We start from the raw sequence: 11,306 nt of genomic DNA, 5'->3' as shown, positions 1-11,306 counted from the left end.
GCAACAAGTTTTGGTCCCCACCGACCCCTTCTTTCCTTCTTCTTGGATGTGATGAAAAAAGGAGGAGGTGGTGGGGATTGGGGCTCATAAATCTGGTCAAAGCCAATTGTAAATGGCTCCATATTTCACTGCAACCTTAATAGAAATATTCATGCAGCATTTTAATGAAATGAAATCACCAAGATGGTACGCGCAATCATCATCCAAAGCCATATTGGAAACAATTATTTGAAAGATATTTTCAAATGTAAGCTCTATAGTCATAAAATCTAAGTAAACATCATCATAGAAAAATATAATGCTAATGTATGCAGGATTTACAACTAAAAATAGGAATAGATACACATATTATATGAAAAAGACTCATTTTAAAGTCAAAAATAGTTATTTTCCTTCATTACAGTTACGATAAGTGTTTTTAAATTGACGTTTGAGATATATACAGAGATAGTACTATGATAAATACATGACTGGTCTTTATATCTGAAGAAGACTGAAATATTACTTACATTACATTATATTTGCATGATAAGTAAACCTCAGTACAAGGTCATGTATATTTCAAGGCAGGCAATGATATTTTTTTTGGTGCCACTAACACCAATAGACGTCCAACCCCTTTGAATGGGATTGGACGTCTATCGTCTTCAATGGCAGCCACTTAGTTCAACAGCCCATCAAGGGAGATCAGTTTAACATTAAAATTGCACAATTTTTTCATGCCTCTGCAATGGGTCGCCCCATCTTGCCATCCTTCATCATGCCCACTATCATCCACTGACGATCAAGGTCCGCAATTAAACCGCGATCTTTCAGCGGCAGAGCGTCCGCTGACTTGTTGATTTCCCCTGAGCAAATAAAACGTCGTCGGTGGCGCTGACGAATGAGGCAAAACTAATCAGCTTTATTGGGAGACAGGTTAAGGCCAACGGGGGTGTCAATAATTCTCGCGGTGACCTCCCTCTTCCATTAACTTTAAGTGGCTTATTAGACAAACCCTCCATTCCATCGGCCTGGTTGGAATGAGACTCACTGAACGTTTACTTTCCGCTTTCTCCTTATTTTTGGGGGCTTTCACTTATTGGGATGTGTATCAAGTACGTGATATATTTTGGGCATGGGTTTATGACCATGTTTGTATATATTTCTATTGGGCGACAGCAGGCAAGCTTTTAGGTGGATTTCCCAATTGGCCTCCACCTCTTGTGTTCTCATGTGTCATTTGTCTCTTGCTTCCTGATGCTTGCCGATGGTAATGATGAGCAAGTCCTCTTTCTAAATTGGCCCGTGTCTGCACTTTTCTTTAATTTGTCATCTAAATCCAATTGGGGAAAGTGACAGTTCACCTTTCACGCGACAAGCATAAGTCAGCTGTGGAAATGATTATTTGAAAATGAGACCTGCATGTAGCCTCCAAAATTCAACTGCCACTGCATTGAAATATGTTTAAGAACTGTATTTTTTGTTTTTGTGAATGAGTTTTAAAAGAATACATATTTTGAGTGTTTGCAAACATCCCATAACTTAGGGATGATGTACGTATATATAACATTTATGTTAGTTTACATGAACATGTAGTTTTGCATTTTTTTAAATAGAACATAACATTGGGAAATGGCTATTTATGTTAACATTAAACAAATATTAAAATGTGTCTTGTGTTTCGAATCTATTTGGATGAACAAAAAATATATTTTACAATCATGCTTGCAATCATATCATGTAAATATCTCTTTTTTGCATTTAATAAAAATAAATATTAATTTGAAAGTTCTGGAAAATAATAACAATGTTAATTATTATTAACCCATCTTTGGTCATCTTTAACCTGCAGCCATTCAAAGTCAAATAGATTAGCAAAAAAATATACATTTTCTACATTAGGGGGCAACAAATTTACTTTTAAATAAATGATCATGTTTTGCAGCTCTATATGCATTCAAAGTCCTCCATTCGAGCACACTGTAATTTCAACTAACACTAATGATCCCAATACTAATATGTGTCTCCAAAAAGGTGCCTTGTGTGACCTTGAGGGGTGTGAAATCCTTCCAATGTGCTGCACTTTAATTCCTTAAACGAATATTAACGATGACGCTGTTAGTGTAAAATACGGCGTCTCGTTAAAACGTGTTGAGTATTTTTTTGGTGCGTGAGCTCTAATGGAAATGAAGGCCTGTGGGCGGTGTTAGTAAGAAGGGAGTGGGGCTTTTGCAGGGGGGTCTCGCTCCGTCCAATCATCATCACCGGACGAGCATTAAGTGTCACGCCGGGCTCCGAGCTCCCTATTCGGGATCCAGTCCCAACTTCCTCGCGGTACTCTCTCCCTCCGAGATGGAGAAGTCGAAAAACTTCCGCATCGATGCCCTGTTGGCGGCGGATACCCCCAAAGTGCAGACGTCCCCCCTGGCCCTTGTCACGAGCCCCGGCAGTGCCGATACGGGCTCGGAGCTGGGCAACCCGGGGGAGTCTCTGCGCGCGGAGACCCCGTCCCCTCCACGGATCTCCGCCCTCGGTCTCATCCCCAAGCCGGGTTTCTTGAGCGGGCCTCACGGGGTGGTGGGGCTCCACCCCCAGAACGGCGGCGGAGGGATCCCAACGCAGGCGCTATACGGCCACCCCATGTATGCGTACTCGGCGGCCGCGCTCGGTGCTCAGCACCCGGCCTTGGCCTACGCTTCCTATCCGCACGGGTCCCACCATCAGCACCACCATGGCGGAGGCGGGGACCACATCAAGCTGACGGCCAGTACCTTCCAGCTGGACCACTGGCTGCGAGTGTCCACGGCTGGGATGATGCTCCCAAAAATGGCAGATTTTAACTGTGAGTAGTATGTTTATCGCAATGAATTCTTGCATTAAAGTCACTTCAATATGAATAAATATATTAAATATGTAGAGGATTAAATGGGAACTAGGAAGATTTTAAAAGCTGTAAAAACCTATTTCAGTGTTTGACCAAATGTAAATTATGAACTCACAGCACTGGTATACCACAAAATATAACGTGATTAATCACTTGTGGCTGTTGTAGTAGTAATATAATGTTAATATTTCTAAAATTTGCCTCCCCCTTATAAAATAATGACCTGTTAATTCTCATTAAATGAAAATAATGATGGACTAGGTGGAAGTTAAAATATAAAGCTTGTAAACGAAAACTAGACAAAAATTAGCACTTATTTTTCCCAAATTCTGATTGTATTATGGATATTTATGATCAGTATATGGCATTATTTTGGTATGGTTTATAGAATTCAAGGGATGGACAAATTTACTCAAAATCAGTGGAAAGTGTCGTCTGAATTGAATCCGCAGCTCTTACCAATTTTCTCCGGAATAAAACCTACATGATATTTTTAAAACTGTACATCGACTAAAGCAATCATTAAAATATGCAGATAAATTTGACTAATATATGAATTTTGAATCAGCGTGGGTCCCAAAATGCTACTGCAATGCCAATTAGTTTTCATTTTACAAACAAGGTACTCACCCATTCTGGCTCCAAGTGGAAAAATATAATAACAATACATTTGAATTATTATATTACCATGGCCAATGTGGAAGCAAATAGGAAACATTTTCATACGATACGAGGAAAAAAAATCCATGCATTGTTCTGAAGAATTCTAATATGAAACTAAATGTTTGTTCAGCCCAAGAATATGTAGATACATTTTTATCATGGTCAATCAATTTGTAATTTTAAACATTTAAAAAAAAAAATGTGGCTATTTATTGACCTTAATATTGAATTTGCACTTGAGCAAAAATAAAAAGACAATTGGCTGATATTATATATCTAACACTGCAATTTTAATTTTTTAAACTGACGGCTACAAGTCATTCATTATAGTAGTGGCAGAAAATAAGTACAGTGGAAGATTTCCTCCTATATTGAAAAGCTTCCATTATATTATGTATTAAGTCTCTATATAACTGACATTTTTCAACAGCAGACTGCCAATCTGTTTTGTTCCAAAATATACTGTCGATAAACATGTAGACCCTAAACGGTGCTTTAAAAAAAAAACACCAAAAACTGTGGGTGTTTGTCCAGTGGGGCCGAATGATGGAGTGCACACATACAAGGTGACACAGATGGATGATTTTTGGGAGAGGAACTAAAATGGACAGATAATGGACAGTGGGAAAGTGGCGGTGGGCTGCGAAAGCCACAGTGGACATGCGACTTGCTCACCGCGCACACTACCCTTTTTGTTCGCACTACTTTCTAACAGATTTGGGTCAGAAAAACAGTAGGCGCTGGATCTAACTCATCCTCTATGTGGACACTTTCATACCCTGGCAAGACAAACAGAGACAACATGACATCATGGGACAAAAATGGAAGAAAAATAAATTGAAATGATGCCAGGTTGTAAGGTTAAAAGTTTGGGGAATTATCATACATTAAGCAAACATATTAAATTATTCATGTATATGTTGATAATTGAGAATTATTGGGCTTCATTTCTGTTGTATTTGTGTGTGGTTGCTTTGATAGTATGAATGTACTGATATTTTAACTATAAAAAAAAGGTAATATTTTGGAGAATTTTGAATTATTTCAAAAATATTTTTTAATGATTGTTTTTTGCTGATTTAGAATGATTATAGTTATTTCCAGACTAAATGCCATCACCTGGTGCTTTATATGCCAAACCTTTAACACAATTGTTCAGAGGATAATCAACTCCCTTCTCCTAAGTGAAGTCCTGTATTTTTCTATTCTGTGCAAAGCAGCCCAAGCGCAATCCAACCTGCTGGGCAAGTGCAGACGGCCGAGGACTGCGTTCACCAGCCAGCAGTTACTGGAGCTGGAGCACCAGTTCAAACTCAACAAGTACCTATCTCGACCCAAACGCTTCGAAGTGGCCACCTCTCTCATGCTCACAGAAACACAGGTACCAAAAATCACTAGCTGTTCGACTCATTACTACTTAATCTCATCAATACACAGAAATTTTACCCATTTTGAGTATCAGTTTCTCTATTATATATCCATCCATACCAAATTACCCATCCATCTGTCTGTCCAGGCCATGGTATAGCATATCAATCTCCTGTCAATGTCTTTTGAACTAGCACTTTTTTAGTTAAAAATTCTTCTTAATTGTTTTTTTTTTTAATTGGTTCCCCATAAGGTGAAAATCTGGTTCCAGAACCGGCGCATGAAGTGGAAGCGGAGCAAGAAGGCCAAGGAACAGGCAGCTCAGGAGGCCGAGAAGCAGAAGAGTGGCAAGGGCGACAAGACGGAAAGAGACTGTGAGCAGTCGGACTACGAGGGCAGCAAGTTAACCACAGGCAAAAACGGAAGAATACGAGACTTGAAAGACAGCGATGACGAGGGCGAACGCTTTCTCTACAACTCCTCGGACTGTTCTTCGGATGATGAGCGCAATCGAAGCTGCATCAGTCCACAGCCTTGAGGGAAGATGAGGACTTTGCATGGGAGCCTTTTTATCGTCAACGTTTTTAATCCCCAAAAATATATATACAATGACAAAACAGGTCAAACATAAGCCATCTATTTGCATAATTTGCCATCACATCAGACATAAGTGACTTCATGATGTTAGTCAAACTGAAGGAGGACACAAATGCATTTTCTTATATAGTATTAGGATAAAGTGTAATACAATTGAACAGTAACTCACAATGTATGTAACTTGACAAGAATATAGGTCTTTTTTTATAGTAAATTGAACTAAGTTAACTCTTAAGAATAGGATTATGTGACTTTTTAAATTATACTGTTGGATTAATTCAAAAATGCCAAATATATCTGATTCATAAAAATAACAACTACTTACAATGCCAATTTATCTCTATGCAAAACAGATTTTTTTACTTCATTCCATCTGCTTTGATTGCAAATCTCGTTTTCTGTTGGCCTTATTATAACAAAAACAAACTGTTTATTTTTCTATACTGTATTTATAAAAGAAAAACATGCATGCAGAATTGTGGTCTCTCAAATAGTGTCAAATAAATATTGTGCATTTTTTTTTTTTTGCAAAAGTGTGTGTGTGTGAGTTGTAGCCAAGATTTTGATTTATGGCGTCGGACACATGCAGCCTTGTGCGTTGACAGCTCGGGGTCATGGGAATGACTGTTAATGGTGCTGTCGGATGTGTGCAAACGTGCCGTGTGAGCAAACAGCAAGAAGAAGAAACATTTCGCGCCACACTACCAATGGACTCGGACTGGGACACCCGTTTAAAAAGAAAAACAGGAAGACAGACTTGGCATAACTTCACTTTAAGACTCAATTGGTGTTTGTAATTTAAAAAAAAATGAGAATACATGTTATTTAAGGTTTACAAATTTAATTTCCACTCAATTTTATATCACCAATGAATAACTTAATGTCACGCTCCAGTTTCTGTGTTAATTCTTAGTTCTGCTATTTGAAACTGTACATAATCGTGCTTTCATGGGGACATTTGTGGTTATTTAAAGAGAATTTCACAGTAATGTAAAGAACTTGGCCTTCACACTATCATTATTGCTGAAAATCCAGTCTTTTTGTTATAGGTGGTTAAGTTTGGGACCCACTGCTTATCTTCTCAACGTGTTTGTTTTGGCGGCTACAGATCAAGAGTTCAGGCCGGGGTCAACCCCGACTGGGGCAGGTAAAGGCTGCTGGCTAAAAAAGTGGCACACAAAGGTCAGTGTGTGTGTGGAGCGCACACAGTAAGCCTATTGATCTCACTGTATACCCCTCTAACTTCTTCACACCCAACTTGAAAGTGACTCGACAGTGGATCGAATCAATTATACATTTCTACTTTTTTTTAAATTATCATACAGACGCTGTAAAAATTATATTGTGACTCGATGATCCTCATCATAATTATTACATTCCGGCCATTAAAAGAAAAGTGTTAAAGTTTGCACCTTCACTTTTAGAGTTTGACTTTAGCTTCTTTGGAGTCCATCGCTCTGGTGGCAATCATAGCTCGCTCTTTCAGGTTGTCGTCTTGTGGCCCGGCGTTTTTGAGCAAAAAATGGCTGATGAAGAGTTTTAGGCCTTCACGGAGCATTGATAACTGGGGGATTCCGGAAATCCTGCAAAGTTTAGAAGAAAATGATGGTGATTGATCAGCAATGTTAACCAATGTTTAATTTTTGTTGTTGTTTTTTTTTACTCCAGTGTAGGGGTCAGGAACCTTTTCTGACAAAGAGAGAGCTATAAACAATTAATATTTTCAAACATTATTCCGTGAGAGCAATACTCAGAATTTAAAAGTAAAAATACATGAAAATGTGAGCATTTATTATTAATTTCACCACTTTGAAAGTAAAAAAAAAGTCTGAATTCTTTTGAGAACATTATTTCACTGTTGCTAATTAATGAGAATCAATGAGAGAATGCATGCAGAAGACTAGAATGAAGAAAAAATATGATTTGAAAAGGCAGAGAGCCATATACACCAATCAAAATATTTCTCCCTACCTTGCAAATATGCTCACAAGATCTTCAGGCTCGGTGTCTAAGATTAGCGGAGTCAGAACTTGACGCAGGAACCGTACGGTGGGCTTATCCAACTCGCTGAACTCTATTGCCTAAAACACCAACTTTGTGAATATCCAGAAAGACGAGACAAAATAAAAATGGCACTGTGGATGCTTTTGCTTACTTTAAGTATTGACAATGAGAGACACTTATTCTGAAGGAATCGTGTCACCAGCAGGCTCGTATTGTTAAAAGCCCTGGCGGGAAGGTTGGAAAGTTCACGGAATTTATCCCACAGGGTGAACTGGAAGGTCATCTGTAAAAGATGGAAGCAAAAAAGGGGGGAGAAAAAGGGGTCAAAAGCAGCGAGAGTCAACGTAACGTGCTCGCACGTGAAGAGTAAACATTCCCGAGGAGGACAATAAGTCGTCGGTGGTTGATGTCATGGGGCTGAGTTGAGGAAGTGTTGTTGTTTGGGGGAAAAGTGCGAGATGATACCGGTAGGTGGGTCATGAAAGGTTCGGAAGGGGAAGTTAGTGGTTAGTCATTAGCATGTAGACTTATTAGCATTCAATCAGGTGATTAGGCTCAATGAATTTTGGCCTTTTGAAATGGATTGAATATCTATTGCTGTCAATAGCAGGAAATTAGTTAACTTGGATTAGATTAGAATTCCAGTTTGTTTATGTCTTTGTTACCTGGAAGCGGCGATCATGAGAACAAAACTTCTCTCCCAGCACGGCATAGAAGTTGTTAAAGGTTTTCTCCTGTAGACAGCAGTCCATCAGTACATGGACAATCTCCCGCTCCTGTTTGTCCTTCAAGCCCATCCTTCACACAAGCAATCATATTGTTAAAAACTGTCTTTATCATTGTTCTCACTTCCATGAACCTCAACTCACCTTAGCAGCTTGTCAAAGGCATCAATGTAGTCTTCACTAGTCATAAGCACACAGAAGATGTTCCTACGGACATCTGTGTTCATCCTCTGCTTTCGAGCCAGCTCCAAGACTTTGGCAGTGAATTGAAACTAAAAAAAACATGTGATTTTAATCCATGCATTTTTTTTAGTCCTTCAATCTACAACAAAAATCCTCACCTGTCCTTCTCCGACATCTTTGCTTTCTTGGTTGTTGATCATGGGCACCCCACTCCAAGACGAACCCACGATCCACCATCGACCAGTCTGGTCGGCCGACAGCAGGTTTTCCAGAGACACCCGCAGTTTCAGGTCGCTGCCTTCCGCACTACTCTTGATCTGGGATGGAAACATTTAACCTTAAAGAGCAATAATAAAAGGACCAAAATCCTCCAAAGGGTTGATTTGGAGATTCATAGTATCTGTTCAGCAACCCACTGAAATTGCTTGTTTTTTTAAAGCTAATCTTTGTCGCCGCCTTGTGGCTACCATGTAAACTGCCATTGACCCTAAAGTGATTTGAGGTGGAAATTTAAAGCACATTTAATTGCCTATGTTTAAATGCAGTGTTCAAATTATACATATTGTTACAGTTGATTACAGCAATATTATTTATATGACACATTATTTTAGTTTACAAATGTGCATTGGTAATGATGGAGGATTTTTGACATCTATTTTAACAGTCAGTTTGAGTATAAAATGTGACAGATTTCAAAGAGGTACCCACCAGACTTCTCTGCAACTTTTTCAACTTCTCCACTGGCTCGGGATTATAGCCTGGAATCTTGCGCATGTCGTTATTTTTCAACGCCAGCATTGTTTCCAACATGAAACGCACCTAAAAATGTTCAAAACAGAGAGTTCAGTTAGTACCTAAACCATGACTGTTATTGTATATTTTTTCTCATTGGCTTAACACTACATACTCTAGTCTGATCCTGAAACTTTGCCCCAGCATCCGCTGCCTTGCGCTGTGCTTCAGTAATGAGCTCCTTAAGCGCCAAGGCATCATCCTTCCTCAGCGAGAATCCGACGGTACGCAGCACAAACAGCACCAGCTCGATATCCTTCTCGGCGAACTCTGCCACTAGGCGGCGCAGGATGTCGAAGATAAGTAGCGAGTGGACCACTTGGAAATTGTAGAGGTGCGCAACTATGGCGACAAGATTGTCGCACTCTTTGCCTCCGGTTGGGTGCTTGTACATATCGTCCCATTGGCGTACCACTGTCTCCAAGAAATGGGCTCCGACCTAAAATAAAGTAGGTTTTTTTAGCTGTTTTATAGTCAGGTTTAGATAAAATTCAACAATTTGTTACCTCTAAGCCCACAGCGTGATGAAGGATGCTGATCAACAGAATGTGTTCCATCAACAGGCGGTCGGGCATCAATGCCGGGGTGACGCAAGCCGCCAAGAGAACCTCCGTCAAGGTATCGTTCATGTCCTTCCTACTGTGGTTCATGTAGAATGCCTCTAGCTGGTTGCTTATGGATGACATGTTGGGCTCACTTAGCCTGAAAAACAGCAAAATTAATCAATGTCACATCTGGATTTTTGGAAAAACTCAAGTCTGCCATCTTGTTACCTGTTTAAGAGTCCTTTCACATTTTTCCTCAGCTTTTCCAGCTGTGCTTTTCGTTGATCATTTTCCTTGTTACGCATTTGTGGGGGCACATACTTTCCTGTAGAAGTGGTAGCCTAAAATAGGAAAAAAAACATACAAGTTTAAAATAGTGCACATGACATCATAATGTAGAGTGAAGTGTGATCTTACATTGTTGGAATTTGATTCTGATGTCTTTTGTGCGTTGTCGTCATTTATCGTCTCATCATCAAGTTTTTTGACCATTGCCTCGTCTTCCTCACTTGGTATTACATCTTCATCATCATCATCATTTTTGCTTAGTACTACATTGTCCTCAACATCATCATCCTCCTCAACATTGTTGTCATTATCATCATCTTCAGCATCCTCATCATCATCCTCAGCATCCTCATCATCATCACCCTCAGCATCCTCAGCATCTTCTTCTCCATCCTCATTTACATCTTCTCCATCAATAGCCCCGCCCTCTTCCTCTTCACCCCCGGTAAGCTGTTCAAACTTGTCCTTGGCAAGATCCATATTATCGTCACTGTCATACATCCCCGCACCCAACGTCCCCGAATCGAGAGCCCCCAAAATGTAGTCCAGCCCGTCATCCACAAACGATTGAGGCAAGGTTTTTTTGTTTTTCCTCTTATTTAATTTCAAGACGCGCTCTAGTTTCTTAATTTCTTGGTCCTCCTGTTCATTGGCCTCCAAAAGTGCCCTCTTCCTTGTCTCTTGGAGCTTTTTACTGTTCTTCTGGGTCACTTTAGGCATGTTTCTATTCCCTTCCTCAGCTTTGGCCTCCAAAAGCTTCTTTTTCTTATACTCCAAAAGCTCGTTGGTTTTGTTGATTTTCTTTTGTGCCATTTTGGGGATTTCTGATTGCTTTGCTTTTATTTTAGACATTTTATTCTTCTGATTGGCAGCTGGATTACTTTGCACTTCAGTCTTTATACCTTGGTAGTGATTTTTCATCCTGACTTTCTTCATCGTTCGTTTCTCTTTGCGGATCTCCTTCCTGCTTTTCCGTTTGATTGCCCTTACATAGTCATCGCCATCCTCTGCTCCTTTATCGCCACTTTTGCCTTTTACAAAATCGCTCACGGACGTGAATAATTTCTGCAACGCAGCGTTGCCTTTCTGCTTCCGTTTATGTTTCATGCTAGGAGGAGATCTAATACTCAGATAGTTCGCGATCCGCTCAAAATGTTATCTTAAATACAAAACAACTTGATCGACTCACATGTGGCTTCCATCCATGGGGGCATGCATGTAGATAGCACTTGTTATGCTAGACGTCTGAAAGAAGGAGACAAGAGCGTAAAATTT

General features: G+C 39.8%; 2 protein-coding genes across 2 annotated transcripts; one reads left to right on the top strand and one right to left on the bottom strand.

Annotated features, from left to right (window-relative positions):
* The first annotated feature begins 2,305 nt into the window (after window positions 1-2,305).
* On the top strand, window positions 2,306-5,967 carry mnx1 (motor neuron and pancreas homeobox 1). Its single transcript, XM_077736205.1, has 3 exons — window positions 2,306-2,824; window positions 4,750-4,910; window positions 5,151-5,967. The coding sequence occupies exons 1-3, from the start codon at window positions 2,335-2,337 to the stop codon at window positions 5,433-5,435; spliced, it is 936 nt and encodes a 311-aa protein (XP_077592331.1). The 5' UTR covers window positions 2,306-2,334; the 3' UTR covers window positions 5,436-5,967.
* nom1 (nucleolar protein with MIF4G domain 1) lies at window positions 5,519-11,276 on the bottom strand. Its single transcript, XM_077736201.1, has 11 exons — window positions 10,161-11,276; window positions 9,972-10,084; window positions 9,705-9,900; window positions 9,314-9,637; window positions 9,115-9,225; window positions 8,565-8,723; window positions 8,368-8,495; window positions 8,164-8,296; window positions 7,650-7,781; window positions 7,466-7,575; window positions 5,519-7,077 (listed from the first exon to the last, which is right to left on the bottom strand). The coding sequence occupies exons 1-11, from the start codon at window positions 11,136-11,138 to the stop codon at window positions 6,915-6,917; spliced, it is 2,547 nt and encodes an 848-aa protein (XP_077592327.1). The 5' UTR covers window positions 11,139-11,276; the 3' UTR covers window positions 5,519-6,914.
* Between the last annotated feature and the right edge of the window lie 30 nt (window positions 11,277-11,306).

Source organism: Stigmatopora nigra, chromosome 16 (genome assembly GCF_051989575.1).
Source record: "Stigmatopora nigra isolate UIUO_SnigA chromosome 16, RoL_Snig_1.1, whole genome shotgun sequence".
Classification (NCBI taxonomy): domain Eukaryota; kingdom Metazoa; phylum Chordata; class Actinopteri; order Syngnathiformes; family Syngnathidae; genus Stigmatopora; species Stigmatopora nigra.
Note: the sequence above shows the minus strand (reverse complement) of the source record. Positions and strands in the feature narration are given on the sequence as shown.